Source organism: Balaenoptera acutorostrata, chromosome 1, assembly GCF_949987535.1.
Source record: "Balaenoptera acutorostrata chromosome 1, mBalAcu1.1, whole genome shotgun sequence".
In the NCBI taxonomy this organism is placed as follows: domain Eukaryota; kingdom Metazoa; phylum Chordata; class Mammalia; order Artiodactyla; family Balaenopteridae; genus Balaenoptera; species Balaenoptera acutorostrata.
This window is the reverse complement of record NC_080064.1, coordinates 61,156,301-61,176,567: the sequence shown is the minus strand read 5'-3', so window position 1 is coordinate 61,176,567 and position 20,267 is coordinate 61,156,301. Positions and strand designations below refer to the sequence as shown.

General features: G+C 34.1%; 2 protein-coding genes across 11 annotated transcripts in view; one reads left to right on the top strand and one right to left on the bottom strand.

Annotated features, from left to right (window-relative positions):
- ANKRD13C (ankyrin repeat domain 13C) overlaps positions 1 to 7,099 on the top strand; it is an 82,794-nt gene extending 75,695 nt beyond the window's left edge. The window contains exon 13 of the mRNA XM_007182917.2: positions 4,873 to 7,099. Coding sequence (XP_007182979.1) covers positions 4,873 to 5,003 — 131 coding nt within the window. The 3' untranslated portion in view covers positions 5,004 to 7,099. The remainder of the gene's footprint in view (positions 1 to 4,872) is intronic.
- A 3,931-nt stretch (positions 7,100 to 11,030) lies between these two features.
- SRSF11 (serine and arginine rich splicing factor 11) overlaps positions 11,031 to 20,267 on the bottom strand; it is a 46,477-nt gene continuing 37,240 nt past the window's right edge. For 6 of the 10 annotated variants that reach the window (XM_028166713.2, XM_028166715.2, XM_057552568.1 and 3 more), the window contains 4 exons: positions 19,621 to 19,710; positions 13,046 to 13,162; positions 12,527 to 12,665; positions 11,031 to 12,421 (listed from right to left, as the gene is read on the bottom strand). In XM_028166713.2, coding sequence (XP_028022514.2) covers positions 12,224 to 12,421; positions 12,527 to 12,665; positions 13,046 to 13,162; positions 19,621 to 19,710 — 544 coding nt within the window. In that variant the 3' untranslated portion in view covers positions 11,031 to 12,223. The remainder of the gene's footprint in view (positions 12,422 to 12,526; positions 12,666 to 13,045; positions 13,163 to 19,620; positions 19,711 to 20,267) is intronic. The other 4 variants (XM_007182916.2, XM_057552540.1, XM_028166714.2 and 1 more) reach the window with 3 other exon arrangements.

Below are 20,267 nucleotides of genomic sequence, written 5' to 3'. Positions count from 1 at the left end.
TAGCAATCTTAAATGTGTATACCAAACAACAGAGCTGCAGGATAAGTGAAGCAAAAACTGAAAGAAATGAAAGGAAAAATAGATTTTCAATTATAATTAGAGTCTTCAGCACCCTTCTTTCAACAGGTGATGATACAACTTGAAAGAAAATCAGCAAGGATATTATAGAACATCTCTACAACACCATAAACCAAAGCACCTAACTGGCATTTATAGAACAGTTTACCCAACATCAGCAGAATACACATTTTTTTCAAGTACTCATGGAACATATACCAAGATAGGCCATATCTTGGGCTATAAAACAAACCTTAATAATTGAAAAACAATCACAGTAGAATCAAACTAGAAATTAATAATAGAAAGATAACGAGACTCTCCAGTTTGTGATATTTTGTTATGCACTCTTCTAAATAATTTGTAGGTCAATGGTGAAATCTCAAGGGAGAAGAATATATTGAGCTGGATGAAAGTAAAATTACAAATATCAAAATTTGTATAATATAGCAAAAGTCATGCTGAGAGGGAAATTTATAGCACTAAATGCATACATTACAAAAAGAGAAAAAGTCTTAAATCAATAATCTAAGCTCCTACTTCAAGAAGTTAGAAGAACATATAAACGCAAAGTAAGCAGAAGGAAGGAAATAATAAAGAGTAGAAATAAATGAAAGAGAAAACAGAACAAATAGAGAAAGTCAGTGATGCAAAGAGCTGGTCCTTTGAAAAGAGTGATAAAATCAACAAATCTGTAGCAAGACAGATAAAAAAGAGAGAATGAAACAGGATAGCATGACAGATCCTGCAGAAATCAAAAGGATAGTAAGTGTAATAATGAATAAAAGGGAAAAAAAGGCATTCAGAGTAGAAAGGAAGAAATAAAATCTTCTCTATTTGCAAATGACGTGATTCTATGAGTTGAATCCCAAAGGTTCTAGAAACAAACTAGAGTTAATGCATTCTGCAAGATGGCAGGATAAAAGTTAAACATACAGGAATCAGTAATATTTCTGTATATTAGCATTGAACACACTGACACCAAAATTAAAAATTAAATATTTTTTATGATTGCGAAAAAAAGGAAATAGATGTAAATTTAACAAAACATTTACAGTACTTGTATGCAGAAAATTATACAACACTGATGAAAGAAATAAAAGAAGATCTAAACAAAAGTAGAGACATACGACGCTCATGGATTGAAAGATTCAACATAGGAAAGATGTTAATTCTCCCCAAAGAGATACATGAGTTTAACACAATTCTTATCACAATCCCAGCCATATTTTTTTTGTAGATTGAGAAAAGATTATTTTAAAATTTACATGGGATGGCAAAGAAACTAGATTATCTATATTGGTTTTCGAGGGCTGCATAACAGAATACCACAAACTGTGAGTGGCTTAAACAATAGAAATTGTCTCAGTTCTGGAGATTAGAAATCTGAGATCAGGGTGTCAGCTGGGTTAGCTCCTTCTGCAGGCTATGAGAGGAAATCTGTTTCATGGCCCTTCTCTAACTTCTGGTGATGTTTTTTGGCTTGTAGAAGCATCACTCCAATCTTTGCCTTCATCTTCACATGGTGTTCTTTTCCTGTACATGTGTCTTCGAATTTCCCGTTTTTGTAAGGACACTAGCCATTGGGTTAGGGACCACTCTAATGATTCTTAATTTGATTACTTCTGCAAAGACCCTGTCTCAAAAAACAGTCACATTCTTAGGTTCTGGGGGTTAGGACTGGAATAGACCTTTTTTGGAGGGGAAAGAATGTGACTCAGAACAATAGCCAAAACAATTTTGAAAAAGAATGAAGTGTGAGTAATCAGTCTACTCCATTTCAGTATTTACTGTATAGCTATAGTAATCAAGACTGTATGGCATTGGTTGAGATATAAACATATAAGTCAACATAAGAAAAGAGAATCCAAACATAGATCCTTATAAATATGCTCAACTGATTTTTGATAAAGCTACAAAAGTAGTTCAGTGGAGGAAAGATAGCCTTTTCAACAAATGATGCTGGAGCAATTAGACATGCAAAGGCAAAAAAAATGAAACTCCACCTTAATCCTACAGCTTATACAAAAATTAACTGAAAATGAATCATGGACTTAAATTTAAACGTAAAATAAAACAATAAAACAGGAAATAAACGTAGAAGAAATTCTTAGGGATCTAGGTTTAAGCAAAGAGTTCTTAGACTTCACACCACAGCATGACCCGTAAGAGAAAAAAAATCAATGAATTAGACTTCTTCAAAAGTAAAAAAACTCTTTGCTCTGTGAAAGACCCAGTTAAGAGTAGAAAAACACAAGAATGCTTAAAACTCATCAGTAACAAAATAAACAAGCCAGTTAGAAAAGAGCAAAAGACACAAAAAGACATTTCACCAGAGAGGATATATAAATGGAAAATAAGCACAAAAACAGTGTTGAGAATCATTAGCCATTAGGGAAGTGCAAATTAAAACCACAGTGAGATATCATTACATGCACCTAAAAGAATGGCTAAAATAAAACATGGTGACAACTCCAAGTGTTTGTGCAGATGTGGAAAAACGGGATTGCTCATACATTGCTGGTGGTTATGTAACATGGTACAGCCACCCTGGAAAACGTTTTAGCCGTTTCTTAAAAAACAAACAAACAACTAACCACCCAACTTCCATGTGATGAGTCAGTTGCATTCCTAGGCATTTATCGCCAAAAAATAAAGATATGTTCACACAAAAACCTGTATACAAAAATAAGTTTGTAATAGCCTCAAGCTAGAAACAACCCAGCTGCTCGGTGCAGATTCTCTTCATCTCTTCCACTCTGTGTTTATTATTGATGTTCACATCGTTAAGTCTACTGGACACTTTTCTGTTATCTGACTTAATCTCTCCAAGATTTCATTCTTTCGGTGGAGTCCTTGTCCCAGTGAAAGCTGGTAGTTTCTCTTCAGATTTCCTCGCACTTCTTTGATAGAGTTCTCTCTCTTGATCTTCTTCCTGCCTCTCTGACTGCTCCTTCTGGAGCACATCCCTCCTATTACTTTTGTCACCCTACATTATATTCTCATTACATCTGCCTAAACTTAAGCCAGAACATGTTACTACTATGCTCACAACCATCCACTGGCTTTCCATCTCATCCAGAGTAAAAGCCAAAGACTTTTTCTTGACCTAAACCCCGCTTGATCTGGCTGCCTATTTCTTCTCAAACCTCATCTTCTGGTGATCTTTCCTGTACTCATTTGGCTGTAGCCACACTGATCTCCTAGCTGTTCCCAGAATAAACCATACACTTTCATTTTAGGGCTTTTTTACTTATTCCCTCTACCTGGAATTTTCTTCCTCTAGGCAACTGTGTAGTTGGTTCTTATCTCAGGTGTTTGCTGAAAGGTCACTTTATTGAGGTTTTCCTTTGAACCCTAATCAAGAGCTCTTACCCTCAACACTGAAACTCCCTATCCCCCTACGTGCTTTATTTTTGCCTACATACTTAGTCACAATTATTTTTTACCTATTTGTGGTTTGTATCTCCCAACCAGAATGTAATCTCCATAAATGCATGATTTGTTTTCTACTGTTTCCTGGTGTATATCCAATGCCTAGAACAAGGGTCATCAAGGTCATCAAACTCTTTCTGAAAGATAGTAAATATTTTAGACTTTACAGGCCATATGGTTTCTGTCACAACTATTCAACTCTTGTTGGAGAATGAAAACAGCCATAGACAATAAGTAAACCACATGTTCCAATAAAACTTTACTATGGACAGTGAAGTTTGAATTTCATGTAATTTTATCTGCAGGAAACATTATTCTTTGTGTTTTTTTAAAAAACTACTAAATTATGTAAAATTTTTTCTTAGCCCACAGGCCTTACAAAAAAAGGCCAGGCAACAGGCCTTAGTTCGCTGACCTCTGAATTAGAACAGCACCTTTACTTAATAAGCACAAATGAATGATCTTTTCCACCAGAAATAACTGGAAACTCTGTAATCCTTATGTTGATTTAAGTTTTTTTTTTTTTTTAAATGAGAATATTACTTTCTGCAATAGAATACTAGGCTTGTAACAGTCAGCCTTAGTTTATGGTATGCCTTTATTCTAGGCAGACATTCAACTTAGCTTTCACAGAATCATTTCAGAGTTTTAAGGAACCTTTAGAGTTTATTTTGTAGACGAAATCCTTGAGTCTCATAAATTAAATGATGTGTAGGAATCAGAATCCAGGTTTTATAATTTGTGTTCTTTCCAATAAATCGTATTAGGAATAAAACTGCAGAGTGATTAAAGTATTTGGCCATTTTTGATGTCAGATTTCACTCATAATTTCAGCTAGAAATGTATTTTATTTAGAAGAATATTAGGCTGTGGTGGTATGATATTACTCCAATTCTGATGAGATTATTTTTATCCCATATATTTAAGTGATGGATTGTTTTATAGTGTTTTAAAACAAAAAAGGATGAATGTATTTCATTTGTATTAAATGAAAAAAAAAATCAGGTCAGATTCAGAGTATATACACTGCAATCTGAAGAAAAGATATCAGAATGCAAAAAGTACAAATGTAACCATCCCTTTGCCCCAAGAAAAAATAGTCTAGTGGAATCTGCCATCATAGTGCTAAGACTGGGAAGCAGTGGGGCCTTGAGTTTTTGATGTAATTCTTGATGCCTTGGTGTCTTTCTCTCCTCACAAGTAGCCAAACTCTTCCTGCAAACACACATACTCAATATTAGACGTGTATTAGGATTTGTCTGGTCCTTGAATAACACTTTTTTACATTTTAAGGAGTATAGATATCTCTAATAGTATTTCATCGTCTATAAATAGGTTACCATTTCATTTTACAGTGTTATCATTGATTGTCCTCTCTAGATATACCCGTGTTTCCTACGATCACAGCCACTGTGACTTTTCAGGAGTTTCGATATGATGAATTTGATGGCTCTATCTTTACCATACCTGAAGACTACAAGGAAGACCCAAGCCGTTTTCCTGATCTTTAACTGACACAGAAAATGATGCCATTCAACCAAGGAAAGCTAGAGAATGCAGAGACCCCAGAAGTGAATTCAGATAGAAGGGACAAATGTTTTCATCGAAGAAAAGGGAATTATGTTGGATCGACACATCAGTGATATGACATAATGAAATGGGCCTCTAATAAGAATTCCAGCAAGTTTCCTGTGTGCCATTTTCAGTCTTTTTAAAAATATACATATTATAAGTGTAATAGTTTGACACCTTAATGACCCCAAGTCCTTCTTATGTAAAACAGCTATGAGTGCTGTGATTTGTTTTTAAAAATTTTTACACTTCTTGTTGAAATATATATGCATATAAATATATCTATATCTATACCTAAAACACTCCTGGACCATTAACATCAATTAAATGTCTTAAGAGATATGAAGCCCTTTTAAACTTGTCATCTTATATTCAAGGTGACCTTTATAAATATTCCTTCAAGCTTTGTTTTCATAAAATGTAAAGTATGTAACATTATGTATAGTACAGTAATTTGAATGTTTGTTCAATATAATGAACTAGAAGGAATGCAGTTTTCTGTAGCTGAATGAACCAAATGGTAACCATTAAACAATTGCATTTATATGTTGCAATACACTTCAGAAGGAGCATTCTCTCTGCAGGGAATAAGGTACCTCCTTTAGCACCTTAGTGCAATTCATTGTGGTGCTATTTGTTTTTACCTGAATTCTTTCTTCAATGGAAAATGTTTGTTAATAATCTTCCTTTCATAGAAACTTTTTTTTTTTTCTAAACTTGAGTTGAAAAGTCCTTTTTGTGTTCATGATAAGCATGCTTAAAGATATTCTTCTTCCAAATCTGAGCACTTTAAAAAAATTCCAAATTTTTAAACTTGCTTCCTAATAAGTGCACATCATTCTGATTATTTTGTTTTTAGTGGAATATGGATGCATTTGTGTCAGTTTTAAAAACAATCCACATATTTTGGGCATCCCTACATATTTAATGCTTTCAAAATAAGGTAAAAACATTTTATATGCTAATAGAATATATTTGTTACAAGTTAAATTCCAGAAACATACACAAGATTGACAATTCCTACTGTTTATTTTTTTAAGTAAGTCACAAGAAAATATTTATTGATTTTAATTATCTCCAAAGTGTTAAAATCATGCATTATTCATTTTTGCACATAAAATTTTTCATACTTATTCCAAGATGGTTTGAAGGTCCAAGAATGACAATAAATTAGGGAGAATAATGTATAACAGTCATAAAATGTTATGTTGTATTAAAGAGCTTAGCTAAAGAAATGTTTTTTAAATGTATCTTGAAAAATGTGTCAGAATGCATCTGTCAAGTTTTTTAGAGTGACCAGTAACTTTTTTCAGGATTTTAAATAATTTGAATGTTTAGAGACCTTTATTGAAGAGATGACTTAAAAATCCGAAGCATCAACTATAAGAAAAATTTTGTAATAAACATCTTTAAAGCTGCATCTTCCATGCTGGTACATACTACATTGCATATGTTGACATTTTATTAAATACATTTTATAATGAAGAAAAATAATCATAGTTAAAAATTCAAAGACCAGTTTCTACCTTACGTGGGTCTGTTGAATTTTGTGGAAAGGGTGGGTAAACCAAGACTAGTTTTATTAAATAGAAGTTGATCCCTATTATTTTGGGAATGTTTGTTGGACTTAGAGATTCTATTATCCTGTCAATGATTATATGAGGTTTGAGATACTGAAAGGCAATGATCACTGTTGCTTTTAGGCTCCCTTACTTTGTGGGAATATGGTATACTTTCAGGAATATACTGCAGACTCTTTTTGTAATTCAGTGGGGAAAAAACATGGTAAATTGCAGCTTGGGATTTATCAATTTCCTAAAAGCTATGACTGTTTTGCTGGGGTACACTGGAGGTAGGAAGACTACTGAAAACTTTTGCACTTGAATTTTGTTTTTAACTTTTTCTTTCATAAAGAATAGTAGAGATTATCCATTCCAAAATGTCTTTTATCTGATCACAAAGAACAAGCAAATGTCAGTATCTCTTATGATGGTAAAAATAGGAGTTATTTAATGCAAATAAACTTTTCACAGTATTAGACTTTTCAAAATGTGCCTTTTAATACAGCTAATGAATGAAGCTATATGCCGTGTTTCAAGTAAGTAGATAAAAACGCTATATATTTTGATACTCTTACATGGTAATCTAGATTTTGTAATGTAGGTTCATAAAATTCTCTTTGCCTTCCATTTGTGACTGAAAAAATTGTTTAAAATTGGGGGGCTATAAAATGGTTACCTTAAATGGCCGTTTAGAAATGTTCAGTATATCCTGCCACCAGTATGCTTTCAAAAGAATATGGGATTCTTATCTTTAAGAAAATTCCCTAGAGACAGTTTGCCTGTCTAGACATTCATGTACAGAAAATTATCAAGCTTCATAAAAAGGGAGGCATAAAGCTGATGCTCTTATTATTGTGAGTACAGCTACATACAATTGTCTAGACATGAACACATTTCAGAGAAGCTGATAGCCAACAGAAGCTGAGAAACTATTCAGTTTTTCTCCTGCTTAGAACTGGTATTGAGCCCCACTCACACTAATAAAAATATGTTTTCATAGTGTTTGTTATTCATGCACAGCTTATCATTCACATCTTGGGGAAGGGTGGTGAATAATGAGTGCTTAAGTGAAATTTCTCCCTAGTTTTCACTAAGCCTAAAGCAGACAAAGAGCTTGTTTCGAGGCCACAAAAGGACTAAAGAAAATACTGAATTAAGAAAATCCTGAGTTCCTTTTGCTGTTAACTTTTGTCACAATATGTTTGAGAAAAAGTTGTAAAAAACGAGGTGAATTCAAAGTCCTACTTGTAGTATGCTAGCCTCTGAAATTGAGCAAATTACTTAGTATGGACACACTATGCCTGTGCTTAACTCCAGCAAAAGGTATCTTAACTGTGTTTTCCAAAATTAACAAAATGTATCCTTACCAAAGTTGCTATACTTGGGAACTTTCAAAGACAACTGACAGTGAAACTTAGATAAATGGACAGGAGGTATTAAATCACTTGTAAAGACATTAAAACTAAATTCGGTAAAAGCCCATCATTTGTATATTATGAATTAGCAAAAACTGCTTTCGTAAAGCATTTTATATCAGAAATCTGGGCCAATAGTATCTTAGAATGCCATCTAAAAATGTCATCTCAATAGCACACTTTTTAGATCATGTGATCATCCTTGTAGTACTACCTAGTGATGAACTTTAAAAAAAACTGTTAGAGCTCATTTTAGGAATAGTACTTCCGGCCATAATGGCACATATGGTACATGGAATTAGAATTTTCCTTTTGCCACAGCACCTAAAAAAACTGAAGCAAATTTCCTAAGGGTTTTAAAGAAAGGTATTTGGCACTCATTCCTGAATTTGCTCGTGTTTTGCAGGTGAAAATGATTAATTAGCCTAACGCAGAAACTTTGTGTAATATAAAAACACAAAAATAAGACGCACTTGTACCTCCCACAGAATTCTTGGTCACTGAAGAAGGCTGACAGTGACTGGCGGGGATGTTTTAAGTAATGAATATAGGTAGTGTTAGGAATTTTGAAGAAGTGAAGCAGAAATTATGTAGTTCATACATGTTGTGGCTCATCTGCTTGGTCCTGCAGTTTCAGCCCATTCTTGTGGGTTCCAGCTTACGGTTCCAACTTCTTACCCCTCTCAACTATCCTTCTTTTCTTGACTGCCTGTGGGCTTTAGTCTCCAGCATCAGATGCACAGCATAGACAACTTTGAGACTACTAAACCAGCTCCCACAATTAAGGTCAAATCTCCATCAACAAATCTTTTTGGGTCGTTCGGCTCCCTGGATTGAATGCTGACTGATTGGTAAGAACAAAATTACATGATGCTAACCTACAGGATGCTTGTCTTCCGAGACTTGATATTTAACGCCTACTATAACCTTTAAGTATATTCTTAAGAATATTCCCACTAGCAAAGAATTAGCATGGTTCACACATTTTGCTAAAGAATGTCTAAATGAATTTTACATATACTTTGATATTATAAAATGAAAATGGGAAAATAAGTAAAACAGACTCAAAATCAACAACTCCAGAATTAGTCTCATTTAAAAACTACCTCTATTAATAAACCCTTAGTAACATATTCTGATGCTCTTTAAAAGTATCAGTAGAGTTTCCATATTTAAACACAACTACATGTGCTTGATTAGAGAAAATATTTTAGATAGGACAGGAGTGAAATGCACCAGCTAGATTTGAGACAAAAGGAACAGAAATCTCAATTCCAGTTTAAAAGATGTCTTATCAATCTTCAAACAGCATAGACCACTTAATCTGGTGCCCAAGTGAAGAAAGTGGTATTGTTTTGCCAGAGGAAAAGTAGGCTTGTACAGGCTATATGACACTGAGAGCAGAACATCAGTTTTAAGATGCAACTCCAAGGTGAATGTAAAATTAGTTTTCACTGTTCTAGTAGAAGCCCATTTTGTCTTTCTTCCCTAAGTAATATTCTTCTACCTTCCACATAGAATCACTACCAGGGAGCTTATTATCCAAAACCTATATTCACAAAACTGTAAAGGGAAACATAGCCATATCTGCATGCAATTTTAGTGCTTTTGCTAAAACGTTACCCCAAACTAAATTTTCATACAGTTTTGAAAAGCTCCATAATTAAATAGCAGGTACCATTTACTGACCCAGGCACACAGGGCTACATTTTTTTCTACCAACTACTTTACAAGGTAGATATCACTTCCATTTTACAGATAGGAAAATGAAGGTAGGAAATACAGGTCTCCCACAGGTCTACCCAGCTGTAAATGAAGCTGAAATTCATGACTAGGCTCTTAAATAGCTACTACCTCATTCACTCATGAAGAATTTAAGCAAATAAATAGCACAAACATTTTTCTAACAAAACCACTTTTATTTTTTAATCATTTTCACTACCAAGTACAGAACAAAATTCAGTGTGGAGGCAGTGTTCACTTAATTTCGACTGGTTATGTGTTAAAGGCTTGTGTCCCGTGCAACCCTACCTTTGTGCATAAATGTTCACTGAAAAACAACCTAAGTATAGACTCCCTTCACGACAGCATCTTAAGTTAGTGGTACTATTTTAAAGCCCAAAATTTCTTAATCCCTTTTGAGAAATTAGCATACTATATATTCAAAGACTACAAGTGAGGGAATAAAATTTTAGTAGTATTAGGCTTAACCAAGTGAAACTGCCAATATTTTACTTGTTTTTGACTTACAAAACCGACAATATCATATAGTTCAATCTTTAAATGTTTTTCTACTAAAATTTTTTGTAAGTTTAAAGAATGTCATTTGAGTTCAACTTCGTGTTTAAAAATGCAGTGATTTTTAGGACCATTACTAGAACATCTTACTCACTACAGACAAAATTCCCTTCCATAAAATCTTTAAAAAGTTACTACAAACTGTAAAAACAATGCTGGCTTATCTATACGGCATTTCAATTTTAAAAGTTAAAAAAAAAAAATTATACTCCAATTTGGATAAAAGCTACAATTCCAAGTCTCATTTTCCCCTTAATCCCAGCCACTCAAACACTACTCATTTCATAAATGAATAAATATACTATTTAGTATTGTACAGTAGATACATACCATTGAGTTTCTATACTATTCCAGAAAAGTATGTTTATATTCACCAAAAATATAAATTTACTAGATATAGGTGGGATCATTTGTTTATCCTAAAGTTCATTGCTTTACTCAACCCAAGTCCTACACCCAAAATATAAGAAAGAAAATTACACTTAGAAAAAGACTGTTTTAGATAGAAATTAAACTAATTTTGACAATTCTAATGGCAACTAATCACTACAGTGATGGATTCCATCTTACTACTATATTAAAATATGTGGACTGAAAGGAAAAAGAACTTGATATGTAAAATGAATGAGGTAAATGCCATACATTCAACAACGTAAATAAATACAAATACGGTTTTACAGGAACATAAACATAAGTTTAAGGGTTTTATTATCAAAGTCTTGTAAAACAATTTCAGAAACTGTACATCAACATGGCACAGACTGTAGCCTACTTTTGTTTTTACTGCACAAAAGTGAAGCTTGGAAACTCCTGTAAGAAAACAGTTGCCTAACTACTTTGCATTTAACATGGAATCACTGTGTGCATAAGATTACTACTGCAGTAACAGTAACACAAAATTTATTGGTTTTATACAACTCGAGATCAAATAAAAAGTACATTATCAAGTAGATTTGTCTTATTTTTAAAAGCATATGAAGGTCAATTTAAAATGCACTATCCCCCTTTTCCAACAATGAGATTAAAACAAATTAATAAAAGAGTGGACAACTGAAAATCAGGACAAGAGATAACTTTCTTTTACAGATGGACTTCAGGATAGGCAGATAACTTTCACTGATGTAGATGTTCAATAAATTATTTTAGGAAAAAAAATTCCCAAACACCTTATGAAAAAGTATACAACTCTACTTCAAAATATGCTATTTACTTACTGCCAAAGACAGTTTCATTTGAAATCTTGTTTCTGTACTTAAAGCCTAATTATAGCCATCAAAAAAGGTTAGTGCATATATAACCTTTCAAAGTTAAACAAAAGCCACAAAAATTTAGCCACAAGGCTCAAAGGATTATCTATTTCAAATGCTCATTTCCAGATGTAACTATAAGAATGTTAATTTGTCATGTCAACAAACAAGACCATAAGTAGATCCATCATGTTGGAGGATTTGAATGACATTTAGGATATTCCTGCCACAATTAACATGCAATCAGTGCATTCCCTACATGGCTCTATTACGGCAATGAATCAAATTCTAGAAATACTATAAGTGAACTTAATAAAGGAGATCATACAACATAAACAATCCATGCCTGCTGTAGATGCATGCAGCTTTTCATTTTTGTTATGAAGCAGCACCAGAATAGTAAAACTGCTTGTTTACTCAATCAGATTTCAACCTGTCAAGAACTGGTTACCCATGTATCATTTTTGTAAAAGCTTTTGGATGTAAATAACTAATATCAACATCAAGAGCTTTATAACCATTTATGACTCAGAGCTGTATACATCTAGATTTGAGATGAACAAATACAGCATTAAGAAATCACACAGAGGAATGACACTGATGCATGTATACAGGTGGATTCCCACAGAGGCAATATTCAGTCACTCATATCCATGTCTTCTTCATGATGATCATCGCCATTCACTTTGGATTCTCTTAGTGAATCACCAGTTCCCTTTTCCACAGAACATTCTTTTGCTTTAGGAGAAGCTGGCTCTGTCGGTTTCTTCTCCTCTTTCTTCTCTTTCTCGCTGTCATACCCCTGTTCCTCTTCATCGTAGTCCCGTGTAACCTGCTTTGCCAAGGAGAATAACAACAGTAAACGTCTTCACAGGAAAATCACTGCTTTAAAGTACCAGCAACACCCAAAACACCAAAATAAATTAGTTTGTAAACATACTTTTACATCTTTATCACTCTCTGATTTTCTTTCCCGTTCCTTTTCCTTATCTTTACTTTTCTTCTTCTTGCTTGTGGATCGTTCTCTTTCATCTCTGCTTCTTTCTTTGTCTTTATCTTTCTTCTTCTCCTTTTTATGTCTAGGATGACAGTAAAATGCTGACAAGATGCTTGAAACGAACTGCTCAAGAACTTTCACCATTAATTAAATAGGAATAAGTTTAAACTTGTTTTAGATGGCAAACTTGACCCACGTTCACTTGCCATAAAGAGGACAGCAAAGATCCAATTTCAAGTCACTCGACACAAGCTGTATATCAGTAATATAGGGGAGAAGACTATAACTTGATTACAGGTCTAAAATGCCCAATCCTAAACAGTGTTTATTATAACACAGTCTCAAGTCATGAAGAGAATATATCAGCACATTCTTAAGCATTTTAATTCCTGAAAAGGAAGAAAAACTCTAGGACAGTTCCTGAAAAACAGGACAGATTTAATAAAAGATTAATATTCTTACCTCCTAGGGGATGGTGAGCGAGACAATTTTCTTTTGGGAGACCTAGGCTTTTTAGGAGACCTTGTGCCACTTCTGCTTCTTCGTCGTCGTCTCTCTCTAGAACCACAAATGTGCAAACTAGACTTTAAAATACAGTATTATCCAAAAACTGCAGACACATCATAGCAGATGTGTCTATGATGGAGCTCCACTAGAAACAGAATTCTGACAACGAAAGACCCATTTTCAAATACTGTTTTGAGCCTAAGAAGCAAATGAATACTAAAAAACTGCAATTCTTTTTTGCAAACTATGTGCCTTTCCTTTAATGCCCTCAAGAAAACCCTAATTTCTAGCAATACATCTTAAAGACATTATGTCATCAAAACATTAGAAATGTTAAACTTGGGGAAAAACTGATTAACAAAAGTTCTAACTCAAGGAAAAACAGTCTGAAGTAAATTATTATCTATGGAATCAGTTTTAGATTCATTCAGTGGCCAAAACGTGTATAGGATAATATGCTGTGTTATGGAAGGCAGTTGCTAATAAAATTCAAAATTACTTCTAAATCATTAGGTAAAATTTAGAGAACTAGAGTTAGTGGTAACACAGATCAAACTGACTTCCTGTTGTCTAGCAAACCATGCCCAATTCACGCCCTGCTTTGACCAATTAGCTTTTTAAGATGTACCTCTCCTCTCTCTTTAAATTTTGACTTAAAAAAAATTCTGCTTCTACAACACAAACAGATGGAAAGTTCTGCCCTGTTCTTGGACTGGAAGAATCAATATTATTAAAATGACCATATTACCCAAGGCAATCTACAGATTCAATGCAATCTTTATCAAAATACCAATGGCATTTTCGCAGAACTAGAACAAATAATTTTAAAATTTGTATGGAAACACAAAAGACCCCAAATAGCCAAAACAATCTTGATAAAGAAAAACAGAGCTGGAGGAATCATACTCCATGTCTTCGGACTGTACTACCAAGCTACAGTAATCAAAACTGTATGGTACTGGCACAAAAACAGACACACAGATCAATGGAACAGAATAGAGAGTCCAGAAATAAACCCACACACTTATGGTCAATTAATCTATGACAAAGGAGGCAAGATATACAATGGAGTAAAGACAGTCTCTTCAGTAAGTGGTGCTGGGAAAACTGGACAGCTACATGCAAAAGAGGGACATTAGAAGATTCTCTAACACCCTATCCAAAAATAAACTTGAAATGGGTTAAAGACCTAAATATAAGACCAGATACTATAAAACTACAGGAAAAGTAGAACACGCTTTGACATAAATCACAGCAATATTTTTTGGGATCCATCTCCTAAAGTAAAGGAAATAAAAGCAAAAATGAACTAATGGGACCTAATTAAACTTAAAAGCTTTTGCATAGCAAAGGAAACCATAAACAAAACAAAAAGACAACCTACAGAATAGGAGAAAATACTTCCAAACAATGAGACTGACAAGGGATTAATCTCCAAAATATACAAACAGCTCAATATCAAAAAAACAACCCAATCAAAAAAATGGGCAGAAGACCTAAACAGACATTTCTCCAAAGAATACACACAGATGGCCAACAAACACATGAAAGGATACTCAGCATCACTAGTCAATGGAGAAATGCAAATCAAAACTACAACTGAGCTATCTGTCACCTCACACTGGTCAGAATGGCCATCATAAAAAGGTCTAAAAATAATAAATGCTGGAGAGCGTGTGGAGAAAAGGGAACCCTCCTACACTGTTGGTGGAAATGTAAACTGGTGCAGCCACTGTGGAAAACAATATGGAGGTTTCTCAAAAAACTAAAAATGGAACTACCATATGACCCAAATTCCACTCCTTGGTACATGTCCAAAAAAAAACAAAAACAAAAGAAAAAAACAAACCCACAAACAAACCAAACCCCACACAATTTCGAAAAGATACATGCACCCCAACGTTCACAGCAGCATTTTTTAACAATTGCCAAGATATGGAAGCTATGTTAAGTGTTCATCAACAGAAGAATGGATAAAGAAAATGTGCTGTATCTATACAGCAGAATATTAGTAAGCTATAAAAAAGAATGAAATTTTGCCATTTGCAGCAACATGGATGGACATGGAGGGCATTTAAGCTAAGTGAAATAAGTCACACAGACAAAGGATTAATCTCCAAAACATACAAGCAACTCATGCAGCTCAATATCAAAAAAACCTAACAACCCAATCCAAAAATGGGCAGAAGATCTAAATAGACATTTCTCCAAAGAAGATATACAGATTGCCAACAAACACATGACAGAATGCTCAACATCATTAATCATTAGAGAAATGCAAATCAAAACTACAATGAGATATCATCTCACACCGGTCAGAAAGGCCATCATCAAAAAATCCACGAACAATAAATGCTGGAGAGGGTGTGGAGAAAAGGGAACCCTCTTGCACTGTTGGTGGGAATGTAAATTGATACAGCCACTATGGAGAACAGTATGGAGGTTCCTTAAAAAACTAAAAATAGAACTACCATACGACCCAGCAATCCCACTACTGGGCATATACCCAGAGAAAACCGTAATTCAAAAAGAGTCATGTACCACAATGTTCATTGCAGCTCTATTAACAATAGCCAGGACATGGAAGCAACCTAAGTGTCCATCAACAGATGAATGGATAAAGAAGATGTGGCACATATATACAATGGAATATTACTCAGCCATAAAAAGGAACGAAACTGAGTTATTTGTAGTGAGGTGGATGGACCTAGAGACTGTCATACAGAGTGAAGTAAGTCAGAAAGAGAAAAACAAATACCGTATGCTAACACATATATATGGAACCAAAAAAAAAGAAAAAAAAAAAAAAGAAATGGTCATGAAGAACCTAGGGGCAAGATGGGAATAAAGATGCAGACCTACTAGAGAATGGACTTGAGGATATGGGGAGGGGGAAGGGTAAGCTGGGACAAAGTGAGAGAGTGGCATGGACATATATACACTACCAAACGTAAAATAGATAGCTAGTGGGCAGCAGCCGCATAGCACAGGGAGATCAGCATGGTGCTTTGTGACCATCTAGAGGGGTGGGATAGGGAGGGTGGGAGGGAGGGAGATGCAAGAGGGAAGAGATATGGGGATATATGTATAACTGATTCACTTTGTTATAAAGCAGAAACTAACACACCACTGTAAAGCAATTATACTCCAATAAAGATGCTAAAAAAAAAAAGAAAAAAGTCAGACAGAGAAAGACAAACACTGTATGACATAACTTATACATGGATCTAACAAATACAACTAGTGAATATAACAAAAAAGAAGCAGACTCACAGATATAGAGAACAAACTAGAGGTTACCAGTGGGAAGAGGGAAGGCAGGGGGCAATATATGGGTAGAGGATTAAGAGGCACAAACTATTAGGTATAAAATAAGCTATAGGGATACACTGTACAACACAGGGAATATAGCCAATGTTTTATAACTATAAATGGAGCATAATGTTTAAAAATTGTGAATCGCTATACTGTACAGCAACTAAACTTAAAAAAAAAAACACAAAAAAACAAATCCCACCTAATGACAGCAAACTACTGGGTGTAAGACAGGCTCAAGTATGTACTGTACAAGATGGGGAATATAGTCAATATTTTGTAATAACTGTAAGGGGATAGTGACCTTTAAAAATTGTATACAGGGCTTCCCTGGTGGCGCAGTGGTTGAGAGTCTGCCTGCCAATGCAGGGGACACGGGTTCGAGCCCTGGTCTGGGAAGATCCCACATGCCGCGGAGCAACTAGGCCCGTGAGCCACAATTACTGAGCCTGCGCATCTGGAGCCTGTGGTCCGCAACAAGAGAGGCCGCGATAGTGAGAGGCCCACGCACCGCGATGAAGAGTGGCCCCCACTTGCCGCAACTGGAGAAAGCCCTCGCACAGAAATGAAAGACCCAACACAGCCATAAATAAATAAATAAAATAAATAAAAAATTAAAAAAAAAATTGTATACAAAATTTTTTAAAATTAATTAAATTAAAAGAAGTTATAGGACTTGGAAGATGACCATTATATGATTTAGGCACAAACAAAATAATCAAAAAACTAAATAAAGCCCTATACTTTCAGTTGTCTTCATTTCAGCTTCCAAATTAAGCTTTAAATAACAAAAACCACCTTACAAGTCATCTGTGACCCCTGTCCTGGAAGCATTACACAGAACTTTCCCTTCATCGAATATTTAAGTTTGTCAGGGTTCTATACCTTACACTTTCTTGTACTGCTTTGTGTAACTAATATTCCAAATTCCTTAGATGGAAAAGATGTTTTTTATATTGTATTTCTGTTCCCTATGATAGACTGTAGTACAGTGGCAAACAATAAAAACATATAGAATATGCCATAGATATTCAATAAAAATGTACAGAATATGCCATAATTTAAGAATGATTCAATAATTAAATAGGATAAGGCACTTATGAATAAATCCATTAAATAAACAGGCAAACAATATGCCTCCAGTTTTTAAGGTAAGAAAATACATATTGCACATCCCATCTTTTATGCCCCTTTGCCACCTCAGACCTACTCTGGTATTTCCTTGAGCACTTATATCTAGTTTAACTTTCTTTTTTTATATATTTATATATATCTTTTTAAAGAAAATACTCAGCACCTTGAAAAGAAACCCCATATCCTTTAGCTATCACACTCCAACCACTAATCTACTTTGTCGTTATAGATTTATCCATTCTGGACATTTCATATGAATGAAATCATACAATATGTGGTCTTTTGTGTCTAGCTTCTTTCATCTGGCATGTTTTCAAGGCTCATGCATATTGTAGCATGTATCAGTACTTTGGTTCCTTTTTACTGCTGAATAATAATCTATTGTATGGAATGTACAACTTTGTTTACACATGTTAGTGGATATTTGGGTTGACTTTTTGGTTTTGAATAATGTTGCCAAGAATATCCATGTACAAGTTTTTGTGCAGACATGTTTTTGTTTCTCTTGGGCATATCACTGGGAGCAAAACTGCTGTGTCAAAAAACTCTCTGTTTAATTTCTTTAGGAATTGCCAACCTGTTTTCCAATGCAGCTGCACAAGTTTACATTCTTTCTAAGATTGAGCTGTTAACAGTTTTTTATATATTCTAGATACAAGTCCATTATTGGAAACATTATTTTTCTAGCACTCTGACAGTTGTCTTTACCTTCTGAGTGTTCTTTGAAATATAAAAAGTTTTTAGTTTTCATTATCCCCAACTTATCTATTTCTCTTTTGTTGCTTATGCTTTTTGTCATATCTAAGGAATCACTGCCAAACACAAGGTCATGAAAGTTAACTTACATATTTTCTTCTAATAGGATTTTAGTTTTGGCTTTTAAGTCTTTTATCCATTTTGAGTTAATATTTATACATAATGTGAACCTCTTAAGTGAATTTAATCAAGATTAAGAAAACAAACACTGCAGTAAAATGTGTAAACAAGACTGGAAGAAAATGATTTGCTGAGAAATTCAACAGCTTTAAATTTTGAGAGAACTAAGCCTCACCTGTGTCTGTGGTAAAAGATTTAAGGATTCTTAGTGATGCTAGGAGTCCTAACATTTGAAGAATTATTTCCTTACTGTTTAAAAAAAGTACAATGACCCTTTACTTTTGCTTAATGGAAAATGAACAATGTCAAGAAAATGTTACTGGGACTGACATATACACACTACTATATATAAAATAGATAAGTAATAAGAACCTACTGTATAGCACAGGGAACTCTAGTCAGTACTCTGTAATGGCCTATATGGGGAAAGAACCTAAAAAAAAAGAGTGGATACGCGTATACGTATAAATGATTCACTTTGCTGTACACCTGAAACTAACACAACATTGTAAATCAACTATACTCCAATAAAAATTTTAAAATAAAATAAAAAGTTAAAAACAAAACAAAAAACTAAAGATTGGAAGAAAATGGAATTAAGTATGGCCAGCCCTTACTACTATCATATGAATCCCATGTTAAGTGTGAAAAATGTATTTTCTGAGAAAGTTTGCAACACTGAATTTTCACTACAGCAGGTTAAAGATAGAATTACTACTCTAAGAATGACACAAATCAGAACTTGCATTGCCTCCAATTATTTTATCAATGAACCACTATGTATGGGAAAAAAATTATTCTGAGTATTAACATGTAGATATTTTAAATATAACTTACTATGATAAAATGAATTTAATGTGATAATGCAGTATACTTTAGCCATTAAAACTTAGATGTTTAGGGGAAAAAAACCCACACAAACAATTCAAATTATGATGTGAAATGCATATAGCAAACATAAAAACTGACCTCTGCTGAATTCCCACATTATTTTAAATACACTCCACACCATAAAACATTAAGTGAAAAGAAAAATGAACTTTAGGTTATTCTTCACAAATTGCCTTTAAAAAAACTTCACCACTGAAGTATGTAGCTATGTACTGGAAAACATTTCATGTTCACAGCCTGCTAATAGTCTTGCAAACAAAGCTTAAAAAAATGAAAGCGTAAAAAAATGCCAAGAATTCATAATGCCACCCTACCTGCTTGCACTTCTGGAACGTCTGGCTGTGCTGTAACTTTTTGGTGGTGTTTTGGAACGTTTCTTTTCTTTGTCTTCTTTCTTTTTGTCTCTAATAAATGAAAACAATTTATGAATGTATTAGAAGATTCAACTAATTTATATTTCTATCAAACTACAAATAAAAACAAAAGTACAGTGAAATCTAATCTGATTCTTAAATTTTACGTTTTTCTGATACAAACTTAAAAAAAATAGTAACTCAAGTGGCATATTTGTGGTAAACAAATTTTAAAAATCCTATTTTCCTGGTATTCCACATACTTCTCTCCAAGAGCAAAACAGACTATGTGGCAAGAAAACAAGGATGGTGGCCAGTTTCTTAGTATGTCTGGCGATAAACGCTAATAGTTTAAATAATTTTCTCTAGGCTCTTCAACACTCTGTTTTTCTCTTAGCTAAGTCCCAGTTTCCCAACCGACCCTGGCTCTAAATCCTCTACTGACAGGCCAAAACCCCATCACTATTTTAAGTTTTTCTTTCAAAGCACACACCCGATGTAACCTCTTCATGGATGAAGCCAACCTTCTTACTTTTTCCCTGCTGCTATATATTCTGGGCTATTCAATGCTTTTAGAAAAAAAACATCAACATGGACTGCTACTACAA